Raw genomic sequence first — 21790 nt, forward strand, 5'->3', positions numbered from 1 at the left:
CCCTAGGCATCCCTCCGTAGGTCTGTGATTGGTGCGCTCTCGGGCTCCAGCCTGGCCTTTTACGGACTGTTGTCAGGCCTTTAAAGTGCAAAGGGAAAGGGTCCAGTAGCTGCTTTTATCAGCCAATCATTTTGCTGACATCCCTAACGGAGGGGGAAACCCAGGATGCCTCTCCGGTACTCTTCAGCCTCTGGGTTGGAGGGGAGGGCTGGGAGCAGAGCCTCGGAACAGCCGCCAACTCTGAGCTGGCACCGGCTCCCTCAGCGTCACCGCGGGATTTGTCTAGCGACTTCCCTCGCAGGGGTGTGTTAGGGGGGAGTCCTCTTTCCGACTGTCGAAATGGTCATCAAAGTGTTTGTTGCCACATCTTCTGGGTCCATAGCGGTAGGTGTCTGGGGCTCTGTGGGCTTTCTTCCAATGTGATTTTCTGGATAACTCTTAGTTGGAGGCAGCAGTAGTGGGTATGTCCAGGCTTTGGTCTTGAGTTCTGTTTGTGTTCTTGCCTGTGAGTCAACTGCACACCGCAGTGAACCTGAGCGCCCTTCGCCTTTTGCATTTGTCTTCACGGTGTTGGAAAAAGTGTGTGAGCTGTGTAATCTGGCAGGTGGGCGTGAAAGGTGGCTGAAGGGAGGAGGCGTTCCATGCCGGTTTTTAACCTGTGCTTTGTGTCCCGTTGGTAGTGCCCTGTGGCATTATTCACAGGCCTTTGGCTTTTGAGCGCTTTACCATTCATTCTGAAGGTGCAAACTAAAACTTGGAAAAAGATGACGGGTAGAGGAGAGATGAATCGAATCGCCAAAATGGCCCTAGGGCATATTTCCTCCTATATTCGAAATAGCTGCAGGCATAAAGTTAGTGGTTATGATGTTATTATTAGTGGAAAATGATGTCACAATGACAACAGCAAGCCCATCTGAGGCCACAGTTTTAAATGCTCTCGGAATTGAGGGCACCCAGAGTGTGAGGTAAAAGCCCAATACCATGGCTTTGCCTGGATTTCTTGAGACCACCCGCCTTCTGATTCTAGCCTTGGTTCTGTGTTGTCTAGACCCACCCGCCAGGGAAATAGGGGCACCCCAGGGACTCAGTTCTCCTAGGAGTGAAGCACAGACTGGATTCAGGCTGGAATTTAGTTTCTGTCTGGATTGAGGTTTTGGCCAGTATTTTAGCAGAAACGAGGGAGGCTGTGGGAAGAAAACAGTTTATTAATCATGAGAGTTAGAGATCAGAGAGGGGGCTGTTTCCTTTTATAGCTACTTCCTAGAGGGTCTCAGGTTGCAGCTGGAATTCTGACAGTCACTCAGCAGAGATGTTTCCAGGTCCTGGCTAGGAACCAGCCCCAGCCATAGCTTACTGAAGGGCTCCACTCCCAGCCCTGAACATTCGGGAGGGTTTCTAGAGAGGGTGATCAGAAAACAAGAGTTTGGCAGTCCCACCAATCCATGATGGTTTTTGTGGTTCTACTCATTCTGTAGTCGTAGACTTGGGAGATAGCTGACATGCCGTGTTAACCCCCTAATGACCTCAGACCTGGAATAGGAGAAAAAGAGGAGCACACATCTCGAATGGAGAATTCCAAACACAGAGACTGCAGATGTAAATCTTTCATGGCTATTGATGACTATGAACTTGGCTTGACAGATATAAATAATGAGGGCATCTTTGTCTTGGCAGTGTTGGGTTTAAACCTGGGGCCTCACACATGCTATGTAAGCATGCTAACTTGCCGACTTATGCTACATCCCGAGAGGGCATGTTTGGGTTTTTTAGATGGAAAATATTTTCCAAGAATAATGGCTTTGGTGGGCCGTTTTTTGGAGTGTTGTTTTTTTTTTTTAAGATTTAAAAAATAATTTATTTTTATTTTATGTGCATTGGTATTTGGCCTGGATGTATGTCTGTGTGAGGGAATTAGACTTACTGGAACTTAGGTTACAGACAGTTGTGAGCTGTAACGTGGGTGCTGGGAATTGAACTCTGGTCCTCTGGTCCTCTGGAAGAGCAGCCAATTCTCTTAACCACCAAGCCACCTCCCAAGCTCCTGGAGTGGGCTTTAAATGTTAGCGCTAATTTTTTTATTTAAAATTTTATGTGCATAGGTGTTTTGCCTGCATCTATGCCTGTACACTACATGTATGCTTGGTGCCCATAGAGGCCATAAGAGGCTTCAAGATGCCCGGGACTGGATTACAGATGATTGTGAACTACCATGTGGGTGCTGGAAATTGAACCCAAGTCCTTTGGGAGAGCAGCCAGTGTTTTCAACCAGCCTTTTATCTATTCTGACTGTGTGGCTGTTTATATTCTTTGAACAACAGGAATAAAGCCACAGACTTCTTTGGTTTGATTATTGTCCTGCATTCTTGAAGCTTGGGGGTCTGTTTGGGCCTTAGAGAACGTGGAGGATCTTCCATCACTTAGGGTTCTGGAATTGCTGAGTTAGTTATGACTCCCCGGGCAAAAGTCTCAGTGCCATTTGTAACGGTGTGACCTTGGAGGAGGTATTTCTCCTTGCTAAGCCTCAATTTCTTTGTCTGTAAAATGAGGATAAGAATAGTATTCACCTCATAGCTTGGTCATGAGGACTCCTGAGGTGCCACCCTCGGGTGCCCAGCACCGTGCCAGGGCCTGAGTAGGCCCTGGAAAGTTTTGTGATTATTAATTATAGTCACTGACAGCTGTTCGTTAATGTTAGTTAGCAAACTAACTCATTCTTATTAGCCACCATTAATAGATATTAATGAGCATTATAGTTGTCATTATTATCAGCTACTGTGATTATTAGCAACTTTTTTAGTAGATCTAGGGCTATGATCATTACATATTAGAACTGTCTAGAACCAAGGAAAAGGAAGTGCTCCTGTCTTACAGAGAGAACTCAACACCCCACATCTGTACTGCCGGGTGTTCAGAAATGGGGGATTTCACCCAACAGCTTCTTGACAGGAAACTGTGCAGTGGCCACTTACGTTCCTGCGACACATGTGTGGGGTGGTCTGCAAAGATCCCATGTTTAGAAAATAGCCAACAATCTCATTGACAGGAACTGGATACATGCTATGCATCGGCCCCACTTCAACCATTACATTCAAAGATCTGGACCACACTGTGCCAAGCCTGAGAGGACTTTGGCCTAAGGGGTGTGGGAAGCAGGAAAGGGTAGGTGTTTTATCATGTGGCCCTCTTCCTTTCTAGAAGGAAGTGTCACTGCAGTGGCGCAGGGGGACAAAGAGGAGAGAGAGGGTGATCTTTACCGGTTTCAAGGTGTTCATTCCTTGCAGTGGCAACCTTTAAGACAGAGGACGGGACTCCTAGGCTTCTCAGTCCCTTCTCCCACTAGACGGATGGTGTAGATGTGATAGAAAAAATGGGACTCTGTGTGTGTGTGAGGATGGTGTATGAGCATGTGTATGCATGTATGCATGTATCTGCACACACAGGCAGAGGCAGAGGAGGATGTCCAGTGTCCTGCTCTATCATTACCTGCCTTAATCACTTGAGACGGGATCTCTCATGGGGCCTGGAAGTAGGCTAGCCACCTGCAAGCCCCAGAAACCATCCCACAGAGTGTGGTTATGTGTATGCATGTGGCCACACCCAGCAGGTTCTTAGACAAAAACTCATGTTTGTGCAGCAAACTCATCCATTGAGTACTCTCTCCAGCCTGCCTCCCCCCATGCCCCCCCCCCCCCCCCAAAAGAAAAAAAGTGAATTATTTTGGTTTGGGTGTCAGTCTTGGAAAACCCATCAATTCATTGGAAACTCATTGTTGTTACTTTTTTTTTTTTTTTGGTTTTTTGAGACAGGGTTTCTCTGTGTAGCTTTGCTCCTTTCCTGGATCTCACTCTGTAGCCCAGGTTGGCCTCGAACTCACAGAAATCCACCTGGCTCTGCCACCTGAGTGCTGGGATTAAAGGCATGTGTCACCACCGCCCGGCCTCATTGTTGTTGCTTTAAACAAATGAGAACACACACCTGGCAAACCACACACAATGGCACACACCTGCAATCCCTGCACTTAGAAGACCAAAGCAGGAAAAGCATGCGTTTGCAGCTAGGCTGGGCCATGCAGCTACCTCTAGGACGACCTGAACTGTGTAGTGAGACCCTGTCCCAGGCAACACCTTGAGACCGAAACCCCCACCTATTGGCATGTCCGGCCTAACTGGAAAAGAACGGTATGTGCTGTGTGCCCAGCGGTGCAGGTTCTCAGGCTACAGCACAGAGTGTATTGCCACACACCATCTTAGTTCTCACCAACACCCCAGAGGAAGGCATCTTAGTCTGTCTTTGCAGATGAGGCAATCAAAGCCCTCAGCCCTTGCTCGAGAGCACCCTTGGAGCTAGGGCATAAACAAAGGTCACCTGTGACTCCCATCCAGCAGGCTTCACACTACAGTATGGTGACCTCAGCTGGAAAGTCTCCTCACTGTATTAGTCATTAAACAAGAAGTGTCAAGCAAAGGGCTCTGAGAGGCGTGGCCATGGATTCTCAGACATGCTGGAGTGGCCAACAGTGGCTGGTGACTTCAGGACAGAGACAAAGCTTGTGGGCAAACGACACAGGATAGGGAAAGAGCTCTCTTGGCCTCCACTGAGGTCCCCAAGGCTTCAAACAGTGATCCGGCTCCCAGGGATCTCTAGGTCCTGCAGACCTGTCCCTTAGGACAGCCAGCCAGTGCGGCCTGTGAAGCAGAGGGTCTTTGGCATCCTGAGGATAGAGAAAGGACCTAGGGGAGTGAGTCTGGAGGAGATCTGCTGGGGTGCCATATTCGTCGCTCTCCCTGATGTACAGGGGAGGAGTCCTCTGAAGGCTGATGCTGTGTGTGTGTGTGTGTGTGTGTGTGTGTGTGTGTGTGTGTGCACCATCTCAGGAGGCTACCTGGAACAGAGCAGCCCTTTGGGAGGAAGATCTAATGAGAGTTCTTGAGCAAGGTCCCACCAGAGGAGGACGAGGTGGGTGAGCGTACCCACCCGAGAGGGAGGGCAGCTGTCTCCTCCTTCCTCCTCTGCGCTTGACTTTAGGACCTTTCCTTCTCTCAAGCTCCCAGGCCAGGCCGCCCTCACTTGTCCCAGTTAGTCTGAGGAGCCCATTTTAAGTGGTCCTTGGTGAGTCCAAGGGTAAACAGATGTCTTCTGTTTCCTTTTGCGGGGAGCAGGTACTGAGAACAGCACTCAGCATAGTGTCACACACCCACTTGTGCCAGGACCGATTGCTCCATTGCCCCTCTGTTGATCCTTTCTAATGGAGAGGTGTGAACTTATTGTTTGCTTTGTTTTAATGCTGCACACAGTTATTTGTGCTATATAGTACATACAGCTAAAGAAAATGACGGATGTTGTATAAACATCAGCAAAGCATACCTCAAAAACAGCTATACTGTAATATTATAATATAGTAATGATTTTCCCCCCTGCTTTTAATCAGATTAGGAAAAAACAGCAGGAAGTGGTGGGCTTTTTGGAAGCCAATAAAATAGACTTTAAGGAATTGGACATAGCTGGGGATGAAGACAACAGGAAGTGGATGAGAGAGAATGTTCCTGGGGAGAAGAAGCCTCAGAATGGGATTCCTTTGCCTCCTCAGATCTTCAATGAAGAGCACTATTGTGGGGTGAGTATTCAGTGTTGTGGAAAATTCTTCTGTGCGTTTATCAGAATTAACTATTAATTAATGAATGTGTGTGGTTTTCATGTGCGTGTACCCATGTCAGTGTGTGTGTGTGTGTGTGTGTGTGTGTGTGTGTGTATGTGTGTGTTGAATTTCAGAGAACAACCTTGGGTCTTGTTTCTCAAGCACCTCCATCTTTCTTAAGAAGGGGTCTCTTATTGGCATAGGACTTGCCCAGGCTAAGCTGTCTGGACAGTAGGTGCCAGGATCCACCTGTCTTTGCTTCCTTGGTGCTGAGGTCATAGATGTGTACCACCATTCCTAGATTTCTTTTACATGGGCTCGAGATGGAACTCAGGTCCTCATGCTTCCAAGGCAAGCACTTCATTGGCTGGCCAATGTCTCTAGACTCACTGTCTGCTCCTTTATGCAAAAGCTTTTGAGCCTCTGATCTGAAGTACGAATTGTTGCTTATTAGGGACTTGAGTTTCTTGCCTATAGCTGCTCTCACAAACTGCCACAAACTTTGAGGCTTAAAATATCAGACATTTATTCTTTCACAATTCCAGAGGCCATAATGATGCTGGTGCATGTTGGAACTTTTTGGAAATTCTTAAGGAGGGCCTGTTTCATTCCTCTCTCCCAGTTGCTCAGGTTTGCCAGCAGTCCTTGGCTTATAGAAGTATTCCAGATTCTTCTGGGGTTCTCCCTGTGTATACAGTGTCTCTACAGGGCCTTCCTGTAAGGATAACAGTCATTTTAAAAGACTCGCTCTAACTTAGTATGGTCTTATCACAATAGCTACAGCTACAAATATCTTACTTTCCAAATAGTGTCACTTTCTGGGGTTCCAGGTGGACAAGGGCTTATGTGAGAGGCACTTGAACAGCTTATGTGGGACTGCACGGATTTGCATGGCCAGATTAACTTCTTGAAAGGCTTACTAAAAGTCCCGTGGGTGAGAGTGCTTTCAGTCTTGATGTGGTTGGTACATGCTGTGGGGAGTGTGTGGTCTATTTCAAATCCCCTGTGATTTTTACTAGGGGGCTTCACAGAATGTAGGAAGGATTTCCCCTGTGAAGAAATGCCCCAGCCAGCGGGGTTTCAACGGGGATGACCCACCTGTGGGAGCGAATGAAAGGAACAGGGGACACAAAGGGACGACACCAAGATAGCTGCAAATTTTATTTTTCTCCGCAAGGCTTATATAGCATAGGAGGGGAGGGGGCAGGAAGGAGGGAAGGGGAAGGGACATGGAAGGGGTGCAGAACGTGGGAGATGTGCAGATCGTGCAACTGCAAGATGTCGGCTAAGGTCAGTGGTCAGGGGCCCATTTGTTCTGTTGCTAGGCTACCTGACCATGGAATGCTCTTTACGTTCGGTTGTCATGGCACCTGACTGTGGGGTGTTCTCTTATCTTTGGGAGCCTTGGTTAGTAAACAGGTGTTACTGATCTGGGGAAGGGCGGTGGTCTTATACCTTGTTCTCTGGCCTAGCTAGTATTTTCCATGGTTCAAGTTTGGTTCCTGACGTCTTGGTCCTTGACAAAGAAAGTCCTCTATCCAGTGAGGTGGCTCAGTGGGTAAAGGCACCCACTACCAAGCCTGATGACCTGAGTCCTCTCTCTGGATCCCACATGATGGAAGAGGACTCCCAGAAGTTGTCTGTTGACTTCCATACCTGAACTGTGGCATGCTCACCTCCCACAGTAAAGAAATGTAATCAAAATAATAAAAGAAAAGAGAATCCGTTTTCCACCCTACTCCCACCTCTCCTACGCATCTCACTAGACAAGAAGGCTAATGCAGGAGGGATCTAAGGTGGCAAGGAATTTTGTTCTTTCTTTTTCCATAATAGGTTCTTTATAAAATAAAATATTTATTTAATTTTATTTTTGAAGTTTGTCTATGTGTGCTTGCATATGTGTGTGTGTGTGTGTGTGTGTGTGTGTGTGTGTGTGTGTGTATGAAGTATCCACAGAGGCCAGAAGAGGGCATTAGATCCCTTGGGGCTGGAATTGCAGGTGGTTGTGCACCACCTGATGTGGACGCTGGGGACTGAATTCAAGTCATCTGTGAGAGAAGCAAACACTCTCAACAGCTGGGCCGTCTCTCCAGCACACCAGTTCCTTTCAATTTTAGAAAAATTAGAAAAATTCATACTTGCACACACCGAAAGATTAAGTGGTTTCAAAGAGTCTTCAGTGAGAATCTTCCACCCCAATTCCTGCCCACAGGTTTTTGTTTTTGTTTTGTTTTTTTGTTTCTTTGAGACAAGGTTTCTCTGTGTAACCCTGGCTGTCCTAGAACTTGCTCTGTAGACTGGGCTGGCCTCAAACTCACAGAGTGCCGGGATTAAAGGCATGTGCCACCACTGCCTGGCCCTGCTCATAGTTTTTACTACAGACCCCTCAGCTTACCTACCTACACACACACCTGGGAGGTCACGGGGCCTTTGCTGAGAAAGGCTCTGTACTTGGTCTAATCTCTGCTGCTGTGTGTTAGTTTTTAGCCATGTCTAAACCAAGGGCCTGCTGAATCTACTTTGTTCTGGCCTCAAACATAAAGCAGGTGGTCCTGCTTGGAGGCAACCAAGGTTGATAACTTTTTTTTTTTGGAGCTGAGGATTGAACCCAGGGCCTTGTGCTTGCTAGGCAAGTGCTCTACCACTGAGCTAAATCCCCAACCCCATGTTGATAACTTTTTGTTTGAAATGTTCTATGTGTACTTGTCTCTAAATGGGGCAAGGGCCAGGGCCAGAGAGTGACACCAGTTTCACTATATAGCCTTTTCTATTATTCTATTTTAAGAAACCATTTATTAACACAGCTTTGTGGAACCCTTAAAGACATTAGGGTGGCTGGAGAGATGGATCAGCAGTCAGAAGTGCTTGCTGTTCTTGCACAGCACCTGGTTCAGTTCCCAGGACCTACTTGGTAGCGACAACCAGCTGTAACTCCAGTTCCAGGAGATTTGATACCTTCTTTTGGCCCCTGCAGTTACCAGGTATGTACACAGTGTACAGACATACATACAGGCAAAGCACTCATGAAACAAAAACAAAATGTCATAAACTAAAGAGTCTGCCTGTGCTGGCTAGTTTTATATCAACTCAGGCTAGAGTCATTTGGGAAGAGAGAACCTCAATCAAGAAAATGCCCATCAGATTGGCCCATGGGCAAACCTGTGATACATTTTCTTGATTGATGACTGTTGTGAGTGGGCCCAGTTCACTGTGGATAGTGCCACCCCTAGGCAGGTAGGTGGTCCTGAGTACTACAAGAAAGCAGGCTGAGCAAGCCATGGAGAAAAAGCCAGTAAGTAGCACTCCTCCATGGTGTTAGCTCCTACCTTCAGGCCTCTGCCATGTCTGAGTTCCTGGCCTGACTTTCCTCTAATGGACTGAAAGTGTAAGCTGAAATAAACCCTTTCCTCTCCAAGTAGCTTTTGGTCATGGCGTTTCATCACAGCAATAGAAACCCTAACTCAGATGCCGTGGCCGTATCCTTCCCCGTGATTAGAACACACATGACAAAACTAGCTGTCATTCAGGTGTCCTCACTGGTTCATGTGGACTCTTGGTCAGCAGCAGGTGTTGGGGCAGGGGCAAGCAGTGGATGTCTCTGCACCAAGAGGGGAGAGCTTCAGGTGTCTGGGCGTCCTGAGCATCTGCCGTGCAGAGCAGATGACGATGTCCTGAGAGCCGTGGCAGACAAGAAACGCAACACCAGATGGAAAGCCAGGCACAGTTCAGACCAGGCCACCTGCCCAAGAGGGAACTCCTGTTAGAAGCAGTAGACGTGTCTGCCAATGACAAGTTGAATCTGGCTGTGGTGACTGCCTGAGGATCAAGGCAGCCTAGGTTTGGGCACAACCAAAGAAGACTTGGTCATGGGCACCTTTATTAATATAAGTGTGAGTGTCCCTGGTATTCAGGGAAGTGGGAAAGGAAAGAATGAGAAACCAGTGGGTGGGGGAAAGGCTTCTTTACATCTTGTCCTTACAGACACTGTGCACCTGTCCCTAATCACATTCCCCCTGGCCCACCCCCACCCAGTCCTTCCTCTGTTTCCTGTGTGTGTGTGTGTGTGTGTATATGTGTATGTGTTCTTGTGCTATGTAGTTACAATGACAGTGCATGAAAACAAATGTAAAATTAATGGATTTTTTTTTATAGCTTTGTGGCTTAGTTATCAGTTGATAAAGCAAGCTGAGAGGCTGTTCTGTGCTTGATGACTGATAGATAAAGGGACTGGGCCCAGTATGTATACCAGCTCCCAAGGGTATAATGGTTTTAAAAATTCTCTTTCTTTGCTTCAAGGATTTTGACTCTTTCTTCTCTGCAAAAGAAGAAAATATTATCTACTCATTCCTTGGTTTGGCTCCCCCTCCAGGGTCAAAGGTAAGCTGGAATGCCCTGTGTGCGGGGCAGACTATAATTAAAGATAGAAACTGGCAGATACTAGTGCTCATCAGTGATGTTCTAAGTCAACATGATTTTCTTTCTTAAATTTACAGAATGCTTCATGAATTTACATGCTGTCGTTCTATGGGGCTCTGCTTGTCTCTATACCATTTCAGTGTTTGTGTGTGCTGCTTCAGCACTGACAAAATTTTAATATGTTCTTCCTTGAGGAATTGTATGTGGAGAGATAATACAAAGGTTTTTACCAGGCAATTTTTTAGTTATGCTTTCATCTTGTTCTTGTAAATTTTGTAATATTTAAGAAACAAGAAGGCACTTAGGAAGTAGAGGCAGGCAGATCTTTGAGTTCAAGGCCAGCTTGGTCTATAGAGAGAGTTCCAGGACAGCCAGGGCTATTACACAGAGAAACCCTGTTTTGAAACAATAGCAACAACAACAAAACAAAAACAAAGAAAGACGGAAAGACAGAAAGAAAGAGAGAGAGAGAGAGAGAGAGAGAGAGAGAGAGAGAGAGAGAAGAGAAGAAAGAAAGAAAGAAAGAAAGAAAGAAAGAAAGAAAGAAAGAAAGAAAGAAACAAAGGCTAAGGTGAATCTGAAGGTGCAGCTCAGTGTGATTGCATATTAGGAGGCCTTGGGTTCAGTTTCAAGCATTGAAAAAAGAATAAAAAAAGGGGAAGAAGGTGTAATATTATTGTGTTATGTAAGTCCATTTGTGAGGCACATAAATGTAGGGAGCTACTTGTGTGACTGTGAAGTTATATCATCATGAATGACTCCTCCTCTAGCTCCTGTGTCGTCATGAATGACTTCTCCTCTAGCTCCTGTGTCATCATGAATGACTTCTCCTCTAGCTCCTGTGTCGTCATGAATGACTTCTCTAGCTCCTGTGTCATCATGAATGACTTCTCCTCTAGCTCCTATGTCATCATGAATGACTCCTCCTCTAGCTCCTGTGTCATCATGAATGACTTCTCCTCTAGCTCCTGTGTCGTCATGAATGACTCCTCCTCTAGCTCCTGTGTCTTCATGAATGACTCCTCCTCTAGCTCCTGTGTCATCATGAATGACTCCTCCTCTAGCTCCTGTGTCATCATGAATGACTTCTCTAGCTCCTGTGTCATCATGAATGACTCCTCCTCTAGCTCCTGTGTCATCATGAATGACTTCTCCTCTAGCTCCTGTGTTGTCATGAATGAATTCTCTAGGTCCTGTGGGTCACAAATGACTTCTCATCTGGCTCCTGAAAGTTAACTTTGTAAATGACATCTGATCTCAGTTTAGTAATTTCTACTTAACATGAATTTGCTTTTTGTTCTGATGAGAAGGGGAAAGAAAGTGAGATCTGGAATGAAGCACAGTATAGATTTCACCAGCGCTTCTCCTTAGTGTCGGCTCCTCTTTGATTGTGTATAACCAGTGCATGTGATGACGAAGCTCAGACAAGACTTTGTAGTCTAATGTGGACATCTGCTTCACTCTCTACACTGACCACTGAATCCTTGCTGTGATCAAATCTCTTGTAGGCCACAATCTATTGGCACAAGTGCACACTATGTAATTCACTTATTTTTAAAAGTTAATTTGCTTGGGCCTGGAGAGATGGTTCAGTGGTTAGCAACACTGTTTGCTCTTGCACTAGTCCTGGGGACTAGAGTCACAGATGGTTGTGAGCCACTGTGTGGGTGCTGGAAATTGAACCGACATCCTCTACAAGAGCAGTGAGGGTTCGTAACTACTGAGCCATCTCTTCAGCTCACCCATAAGAGTCTTATATGTTTTATTTTGGCAAGTACCAATGGACAGTATCCAATTGTATATGCAGTTGGAGTTCTTCCCTAGTTAGCAGAGATAAAAATCATTACAGTGTTACAGCACCACATTGCAGTAGATCCCTGGAGTGTGGTTATGCCACATCAGCATTTGTGCCTCCCAGTGGGAATAGCCCTCAGGAGGTCACCTCATGACGTCCTAATCATCCAGACAGCCACATCCGCATTGAGACCTCCTGTCATGGATTCTCTCTTAGGACACATCTGTTTAATGAATAAGGCACAATTGACATCTCAAGGTTTCGTTTTTAGACAAGTTCCCACTATGTAGTGTAGTAGAATATTTTAAGGTGTGCTACTTTTGTTTATGTTGCATTTGTTTAACTCTGTGAAGCTGTGTTACTGTGCCTGTGTAAAATACCTGATGGTTTAATAAAAAAACTGGCCAAATAGCAAGGCAGGAGAAAGGATAGGTGTGGCAGGCAGGCAGAGAGTATATATAGAAGGAGAAAACTAGGAGGAGAGATCTGAGAGCTAGAGCCAGAGAAGGAGGAGGACACCAGGGGTCAGCCACCCAGCTACATAACCAGCAAGCCACAGAGTAAGAATAAGATTTACTGAAGTAGCCGGGCGGTGGTGGCGCATACCTTTAATCCTAGGACTAGGGAGGCAGAGCCAGGCGGATCTCGAGGCCAGCTTGATCTACAGAGTGAGCTCCAGGACAGTCACCAAAACTACACAGAGAAACCCTGTCTCAAAAAACCAACCAACCAACCAACCAACCAACCAAACAAACAAACAAACACACAAACAAACAAAAAACCCACACAAAAAAAATTACAGAAGTAGGAGAGAACAGGAAAAGCCCAGAGGCTAAAGGTAGATGGGATAATTTAAAGTTAAGGAAAGCTGGCTAGAAACTAAGCCAAGCTAAGGCTGGGCATTTATAATTAAGAATAAGTCTCCGTGTGTGATTTATTTGGGAGCTGGGTGTAGGGCCCCCCAAAAGAGCAAAAACCCCCAAAACAATGTAGATTAGGTTGACTTTGAACTTTTGATTCTCTGCTTGAAGCTTCCCCAGTGCTAGGAGCTATAAGGCTGAGATAATGTGACACGGATAGAGGACTATTGAAGAAAGGACTCTGAGTTTACAGAATTGTTGTAGAATTTTCCAGTTTGAAACTAGATGAGCAAGAAAGACAGTGGGCCCCACTAAGCATCCCATTGTAGCTGTCATCAGAGAAGCATATTAACAGGAAATCAAAGACAAAGGAATGTGCGGAGGGCAGGCGTCAGACATGAGAGATCTGCTGTGTGTAGCAGTTCTAGGATGGGGAAGGACCTGGGAAGGACGGTGATACCGGTAGAGACTGCAGAGGGACTTCCAGCTGGAGATGCTGCATGTGCTCTACACAGCCTCCTCTCAGGAGTGCAGGGAAGCCAGACGCTGAGGAAAGCCCCAGAAAGATGGACATAGAAAGGGTTGGTCTGAAAAAGGAGACCAAACACCTGCCCATAAAAATAGGAACATAACAAATTCTTCCAGGAGCTAATATCCAGAGTGGAGTTAGCTATATAGCAAATATGAGAGCGACCACAGAGGGCGTGTTTGAAGAGTGTTTGCCATGAAGATAACCTGATGTTTTAGAAAGCTGGGGACCATTTCATAAGTTAAGACCATCACGTGGGGGTGCTGATGTGGCTTTGCCCCTTAGCTTGTGTTATGATGCTTTCTGCTTTTATGCTCTTGAAGTTATTTTAATTTTATTTTAAATGTATGGGTATTTTGCCTGAATATATGTTGGTATATAAAGTCCATACCTGGTGGCTGCAGAGTCCAGAAGAGGCCATTGGATCCCTAGAATTAGAGTTATGATGGCTATGGGCTGCCATGAATGTGCTGGAAACTGAACCCAGGTCCTCTGCAAGAGCAGCCAGTGTTTATAACCACTGAGCCATCTCCCCAGCCACAGCTTTTGTGTTCTTGTTACTGCAGTGTGGGTGGCAGTGACTTTGTCCCCTATGTGGACCCCACTGTTGCTATGAATAAAATGAAGGCCAAAGATAAGAATAATTCAGTTAGTTAAGACACTGAAGTATGAGTCATTGTCCTGAAGCGAATATTCAAGTGTTTTCAACTATATGTTATAGGTAACAAAGTCTGAGGAAGTGTCTTCCCTTCCCAATGGAGACGTAGCAGGAGAGGCAGAGGGCACTGCAGAGGTAAGGGTTGGTGCTGTCAGTGTGCTCAGGGGGGCTGCATGGGTCTAACATTTCTTTGTTTTCTTGTCTACCTATGTATCTCTCTCTGTGTGTATCTATCATCTATTCATCTATCAACCACTTATCATCTCTATTATCTATCTATCTATCTATCTATCTATCTATTATCTATCCATCTATCTATTATCTATCTATCATTCAGTTTACCTGTTTATCTGTCTACCTTATTCATTCATAACCATCCATCTATGCATCTGTCACCTTCACCAGCCTTAAATAGGTGACTCAACATCCTTCACTCAGTAGTTTATGGCTGCAGCATATGTAAGTATGTATATACTTATCTGTCTATCTATCTATCTATCTATCTATCTATCTATCTATCTATCTATCTATCTATCAATCTATCATCAATCAATGTACCCCTGTATCTACAGCTGCAAGCAGTCTGTTAGAAGTTTGGGGGTTCAGGGAGCTTGCGTCAGCATCTAAATGACCTTGTGTAGAGGTCTCTTCTAGCTTTCCTTATATGCCATGACTGAAATGGGAAAGCCACAGCAGCCATGGCTTGCAATTCTTTGGGAGCTTATTGAATGTCAGTGATATTTTGAGTTTCTTTTCTAAACAGGGCACAGAGCAGGCTGAGGAAAGTGTAGAAAGTGAGGCACACAAAGAGGACAAGGAAGACACCGGCGACCTTCCTGAATCCCCAGGGAAGAATGTGAGTGCTTGCTCTGTTCACAGTTCTGTTCACAGCAGTTCTGCTGCCCCTGTCTGTTACTGAAATCCTGGGAGGTGCCAAGGGTTGCACTGCCATCACAGCGGCGAGAAAGAAAGTGGTCTCTGAGAGCATAGCTGTGAGGAACCAGCTGTGTTTATCCCTGTTTTAACTGCTGTGGATCAGGTGCTGAGAGGGCCAGAGGGAGGAGCCTGCACCAGGCTTGGTGGGAAACCGAGCAGGTTTCAGCAATCCATCTTGTATCTGGGGAGAAGTCACATTCACGGTATCGCTCAGACATGGGTACTTACTCCTTGACTTGAGTGATGACTGACTCCTATGAGCAGCTTCCTGTGAGCCTCCTGGGGAAAAGAGCCAGAGCGTTTGAGTGTTAGCGAAGTGTGAGTGGGACCTTGAGGACCAAAGTCTTGCATTGGGAAAGAAACTCACTGAGTTTGGTGGTCAGGAGACGGACAGGTCCCAGCGAGTCTGAGGTGTGCATAGGACCTGCTCCTAAAGTGGTTCGCCCTTCAGGGACAGCAAGATGAGAAATGATGTATGGGGATTCTATCAGCACCAAGAGCGATGGGTGTGGGAACTACTTAAAGAATTTCGCGAATGTGGCTGACAAGGCCTTGGGGTGGCATGGGCTGCCCAGGAGCCTTGTGGGTTGGGATGGGCTACAAGCCTTGGCTGAGCCTCCCCACGGGAGAGTGTCAGTGGGAACATTGTGAGAACTCTGTAAGATGGTGGGAACATCACAAACGGCTCATGTTTGTCTTGGCTCTTATCAAGGTACAGTTATCTTACAGAAAAGGCCAATGGTTTTGAGTTGTGTTTGTTACCAGCTGGTGCTCTTCATCTGAAAATCTGGAAGCCCAGGGCTTGGTGACATGTGGTTGAAGTCTCAGCACCATGGGTCCTCCCCAGACAAGCCCTCATAAAAGTGACTTTTGTAAAGGCCAAGTGGATGCAGCTCCAAAACGCCTGCAGGCTTAAGGCTGGACCTAGGGCCAAAGACCCAGGGGACACCACCAGTGCTCTCTCCAGCCAGTTCTAGGGCTAGCTGCCCTTTCAGGTCACACTGGCAGGCCTCGGCATCCCCATCACCATCCATGTCTGACACTCGTCACCGCTGACACCTGCCCTTGGTTCTGTCCCAGTGCCATGCCAGTGGCCCAAGTCTTGGCTAAGTTCCCAACAAAAAATAGCTGCTGTGGAAGGTCTAAGAGATCTCATTTCCCGTGTTTGCTCCTGGTGGCTCCTGTGGAGGACTGACCGTACTGTGACATCATCTGGGTTGTGTGGTACTCCCGGTGCTGGTTCACACCCAGCAACTGCAGCCTTCTTTATGATGACTTCGTCTGTGTAATTATTTCCTAACCATAAAATTGAGTTTAAACGTTGTGGGTAGTTGGCTTTTTAACAGCTGCCTAGTTCAGATATTTTCTAGTTCTGTGAGCTTATGTTGGGAAGCAAGAGGGAGAGACAGCAAACCCAGGGCTAGTGTTGCTTGTGGCTCCAAAGGGAGATAGCTGTAGGGTGATGGCTTGATATGTTCAAGGTGGCCGCCTCTGGTTCTCTAAAGTGGCAGTGTCTTTTAAGGGCTGTAGCTTAACAGCCATTTCAAGGCCATGAATTCAAATGAGAGGAAATGAGGGAGAACCCAGGAGGAGCTGGAGAGAAGGGGGATGATGTAGTTATAGTCTCAGAAGTTATTATCATCGTGCCTTGGTCCATATATGAGGTTCGAGGACCACCCTGTGGAATTAGTTCTCCACTTTTATGTGCGATATGGGGCTTGAACTCAGGTCATCAGGGTTGCACAGCAAGCCCTTTACTCACTGAGCCATCTTGCTGGCCTCTAACTTTTATGAACTGTTTTGTAGCCTCAGTAAAGTCATACTTATAAAGGCAGAAAAGACATTTTTATTTGGTTGAAAAATTTAATTGCTTACATCTCTGATCTGAATGTTGTTAGATCCTCACAGCTTTGCTGTTTGCACACCTTCTGGATAAGTAATGTCCTGCTCATTCAATGAGCTTCTATTTTATTATTGTTTGTTTACCTTAGAAAGTCAACCTAAATCTTACTCCAATTTTTTTTTTCTTTATGGATCTAGGAAGAAGAGGGAGAAGAGGGAGAGAGAACAGAAGAGGTAAGGTCTGCCATCTTTAACTGTTGGTTTAATCAACTTGGGGAAAACATTTGTCGGTGACACCAATGCTGTTTTTGCTATATTCCTCTCATTTGTGTGTGTGTGTGTGTGTGTGTGTGTGTGTGTGTGCATGTGTGCGTGTGTGCGTGTGTGTATGCATGTGTGTGTATGTGTGTGTGTGTGTATGCATGTGTGTGTATGCGTGCACTCACGTGCATGTATGTGTGGCAGCTGGAGGTCACTGTCACATGTCTTCTCCAGACACTCTCCATCCTCCTTTGTGTGGCAGGTGTCATTGTGAGCCCTTAGCATCTTACTCCCATTGTGTCTTAGGCTCTTCTTATGCTTCTCAATAACGATGTGATTTTGTAAAAACTAGACAGAAGGGGTAACAGAGGAAGGAGCAGAGGGAGAGGCCGAAGAAGAGGAAGCTGAGGAAGCAGCAGAAGGGGAAGACTCTTAGGTGTTTCAGGCTGGTTCTTCCGCTTTTCCCAGGTAGGTGCAGAATTCTGGGGCTGAGAGACTGGTCCCTGTGTGGGCCTGTGTGACCTCTCACGAGGTGTGAGAAGCATGAGCACACATCTCTCCTGTCCAGCTCTGCACACTGCAGGGCTTCAGACTACCATATCCATGACTTGGCACTAGGGCATGATGGGAAAAGGAGCACTCTGAGCAAAGGAGGGTTATCGTGCATACATTTCCTCTTCTACATGACCTTTATTTAAGGGCTGGCACAGAAGCAGCTTTCACATGTCCATGGCATGAATGCTGTTCATCACTGATGATGCTGGCAGCAAACCTAACCTGAAAGTCACAGAGCTAGCTATTGTTTCATGAAAGACAATCACCGCTGTGCTACATGTCATCTTAAGTGCTGGGTAGTCTATTCTCGCTTATTAATATTAACCGAACACTCGTGTGGACGTACTGTGGACAACAAGACATTTGGTAAGGTTTTGCTTCCTTTAAACTTCTGTTAGTGATAAGACAGTAACTATGTAACTCTCTACATGTGGGTAAGTACCATGTGGTTGTAATAGGATAATCACGGTATACAGTAACAGGGATATTAAAGACATGGCGGGATCCTTAGATATCATAGGCTAAGTGAAAACCCTACGGATCACTTTGTGCTGTGAAAGCAACTGGTTTCATAAGACACAAGGACAACACATTGGCAAAAGCCAGGCTGCTGCTCCTGCTGTCCTTGTGACCGAGTCTCAGGCAGAGGATCTTTCTGGGAGCTTCCACACAGTTTTTCTGCCACAACTTTAAAACAAAACAAAACAAAAAAACCCCCAAAACCAAAAACCAACCAAACAAAAAAAAACCCTAAAATGTGTTCTAGTTTCCTTCCTGTTGAGTGAATCCTATGGTCTTATAATAAAAACCCGGAGCCAGATATGGGGTGAAGGCTGAAAGATCAGAGAGACAAAGGAACAAGCCACAGCCACTTCTCACCTCGTCTACTCCACAGAATCCTCTGACTGAACGCCCCTGAGTCCTCAGCTGGAAAGTTCTAGTTCGCTTCTCCTCATGCCTTATATGCCTTTCTCTGTCCAGCCATTTCACTTCCTATCTCAACTTTCCTAGTGCTGGCAATAATGGCATGTGTGCTTCCCAAATACTGGGCTTAAAGCTGTGTACCACCACTGTCTGGCTCTCTTTCTCTCCTAGACTGGATCAATCTCAATGTGGCCTTGAATTCACAGAGATCCAGACAGATTTCTGCCTCCTGAGTGCTAGGATTAAAGGTGTGTGTCACCACTGCCTGGCCTCTATGTTTAATCTAGTGGCTGGCTCTGTCCTCTGATATTCAGGCAAATTTTATTAGAGTACAACAAAATATCACCACACCTTCCGGTCTTTATCAAAAAACCCCAAAACAAACAAAAAAAAAAAAACAACGAGGGGTTAGGGATTTAGCTCAGTAGTAGAGCGCTTGCCTAGCAAGTGCAAGGCCCTGGGTTCAGTCAGCTCTGGGAAAAACAAAACAAAAAACCAAAAACGAGTCAGACTTCTGGGCTGTAGCTGCTGAGCTTCTGTGAGAGCTGCTGAGAAGAATGTAATGAGGGATACTTGGACACACAGTAGGGCATCAGCAAAGGCCTTCGATAAGACTTGGTGCCTAAATAGAGAAGGCGCACAGAGGGTTCATGTAGAGAAGGAAAAAGAATTCCTCAGTGCCCCCAAGGGATGCTATGTACAGAGGAGGGAGAGAGAACGGAAGAGGTAGGGTCTGCCATCTTTAACCGTTGGGTTAATCAGCTTAGTGAAAACACTTGTTGGTGATAACAGTGCAGCTTTTGCTACATTCCCACCCCTCCCCCGTGTGTGTGTGTGTGTGTGTGTGTGTGTGTGTGTGTGTGTGTGTGTGTGTGTGAACACTGTAGACATCCTTCTTCAGCATTCTCATGGACAAGAAGCTAATATCAAGACAGTTAATAAGGTGGTGGTGGCTCACTGGGATTAAAGATCCCAGCACTCTGGAGGCAGAGGCAGGTGGATCTCTGTGAGTTCGAGGACAGCTTGGTCTACAGAGCGAGATCCAGGACAGCCAGAGCTACATAGAGAACAAAAGAAAGAAAGGTGGTTAATACGTTGTCTTGGAGCTGGTAGGAATGTTTGTCACGGTTTGTTATTAGGTAATAAAAGTCCGATGTTCTGTTTATATTACAAAGTGGATGTGGCCATGCCTTGGTGCTGCACCACCTCTTATGCCGTTGACACACAGACCTCCTCTTTAAGGTCAACTGTCTGTTCTTTGGTGACAATTCCACTGCTAAGGAACTTAAGAAAGAGAAAATGGGCAGTTTTATGAAATTCCACTGAAGAACGGGAAAAAATGCAAAAGTGATGGTATTTATCATCAAACCAGCAGCAAAGCAAATGGTTACAGAGCCACAGCCTCCTGAGCACCGTGCAAATCCACTGATTCTCAGGCTACTTGCAGAGTTCCTTAAAAACTATGCAGTTTTAATATGATGATCACGAAAATACTGAATGTGAAATGGCACAGTGGAGAGAGAAGACTTAGTGTTCCGATGGTGTCCAGGTCCAATTCCAAAGTTAAAATAAAAATGAAAGAACAGTGTGGGGTTGTGGCAGAGCATTTTGTCTGTTTCTTGAGGGGGCTAGCTTGGAACTCAGCCCATCCTCGTCTGTTAAGTACCTGGAGTGAAGGCATGGCCAGGCAGCATCTGCTGCACCCTTGGCTCCCACTGATTCAGTGACTTCAGGTGTGTCACGGTTGATGGCAGCATCAGTCTCTGGGACCCACTCAGCTTCCAGAGGCAAACCTGTCTCGGTGCCTAGGGAGTTCATACTCACTCAGTTTGAAAACATGATTTGCTGGTGAACATGGCAGCGAGCAGAACTGTGAAGAAAGACTCCTGTCCAGTTTAGAGCTGGAGTCCAAACTGGTGCCTGGGGCTGAGGAGCAACAGTGTACGCTGTTCACGTTCTGTTTTGTTGATGTTTGTTTTTGGTGTCTCTCTGTCACACTTGCTGGCTTGAACCTCCCTCTTTATACTAGGCTGGCCTAGAACTCATGAACTCACAGAGATCCTCCTGCTTCTGCCTCCTAAAGGCCGTGATTAAAGGCACGTGCCACGATGCCCAGCATAGTATTCAGATTCTGAATTCTACCTCCTGAGGCTGGAGAGGTGGCTCAGTGTGGTAGAGTGCTTGCTGTTCTTGCACAGGGCCCAAGTTTGGTTCCTAGCACCTACACTGCCTGCGACTCCAGCTCCAAGGGATTTGATGCCCTCTTCTGGAATCCATGGGCACCCTCATATGTACATTACAAACATGCACACACTCACACACATAAAAATCAAATAAACAAACAAACAAACAAACAAACAAACAAACAAATGCCCGCATGCTACTTCCTAATGCTTGCCACTCAACACTGCTTCCTAATGTAACCTTGCACTGATGAAATTCCCTCTTAGGGACTCGGTTGTAGATGTAACCTCTTGGCTTTCCATGAACAAATAGCGGGGAAGCTAATCAGAGGGCCTGCCTCGCTTCTGTGTTTGCCATACGTCAGCTCTGACAGCCAGTACAAACCTGGCTTGGTTTTCATAAAAGAAACTTCTTTCTCTTCTCTGCTCTGGGACCAGAAATGGCAAACTGTGGTCATGCCTTCCCGGATCGTGCGTGGAACAGTGAAGGCTGCAGGAAACTCCTGTCTTTAACGGCCTTCTCCGATATTTCCTTTCTTTTAGAACCGCCGAGCCACAAGGCCACATTTCAACTCTCTCCACTAACTTGACGAAACCTTTGGCTCGAAGCCTCAGCATACCTGGGTTGGCCGAGGACTTGTGCTCTCCCATGCAGTTAGGGGTATTTGGGCACCCACTTCACTGTATCGACGTGAAGCTGAATGTGGAGCGTGCACTGTACCTACAGTTCTTGGTCTTTGCTTAATTTTTGTTTCTTTTGCTACACACAAGTAGACCTTCCATCGATACTCTGCGAGCAGGATCTTTCTGTGACGCAGCAGGAGTATTTCTCTGTACCTGCTTGTTTTAGGCTTGGCTTTCAAAACAGAACACTCCCAGAGAGCAACATAAATAAAAAATTGATGGCAAGAATCTATCTGGTCTTTTTTTCCCCTTTCTCCCTTTGCCTCACGTCTTTTTTCCCCCCTCATGTCTTTGCCTCTTTGTGGACTTGAACTCGCTCTGTCTGGTCAGACTAAGTCCTGTGTACTCTGAGGTAGTTTGTTTTTGTTGGACTAATTGACTCATGTCCTGCGTCACATCTGGAGTTACACAAAGTGCCATGGACCCCGTCTGTGGAGCCTGACTGACTGTGGCACTGCCACATACACATGCAGGGGTGTGGCGAGGACAAGATGTCTGCAGTCTCACGGCCT

General features: G+C 46.2%; 1 protein-coding gene across 1 annotated transcript; it reads left to right on the plus strand.

The window, feature by feature from the left end:
* The first annotated feature begins 239 nt into the window (after positions 1-239).
* LOC118593979 (SH3 domain-binding glutamic acid-rich protein-like) lies at positions 240-21506 on the plus strand. Its single transcript, XM_036203668.1, has 7 exons — positions 240-384; positions 5429-5614; positions 9932-10012; positions 13957-14028; positions 14657-14749; positions 17285-17400; positions 21138-21506. The coding sequence occupies exons 1-6, from the start codon at positions 340-342 to the stop codon at positions 17366-17368; spliced, it is 561 nt and encodes a 186-aa protein (XP_036059561.1). The 5' UTR covers positions 240-339; the 3' UTR covers positions 17369-17400; positions 21138-21506.
* Positions 21507-21790: the final 284 nt, after the last annotated feature.

This window comes from Onychomys torridus, chromosome 12, assembly GCF_903995425.1.
Source record: "Onychomys torridus chromosome 12, mOncTor1.1, whole genome shotgun sequence".
Taxonomy (NCBI): domain Eukaryota; kingdom Metazoa; phylum Chordata; class Mammalia; order Rodentia; family Cricetidae; genus Onychomys; species Onychomys torridus.

Bases quoted from the DNA above. Each gene is read 5' to 3' on its own strand.
- LOC118593979 (XM_036203668.1), top strand. From the start codon at position 340: ATGGTCATCAAAGTGTTTGTTGCCACATCTTCTGGGTCCATAGCG. The intron at 385-5,428 runs GTAGGTGTCTGG...GCTTTTAATCAG, and splicing joins CATCTTCTGGGTCCATAGCG to ATTAGGAAAAAACAGCAGGA. The intron at 14,029-14,656 runs GTAAGGGTTGGT...TTTTCTAAACAG, and splicing joins AGGCAGAGGGCACTGCAGAG to GGCACAGAGCAGGCTGAGGA.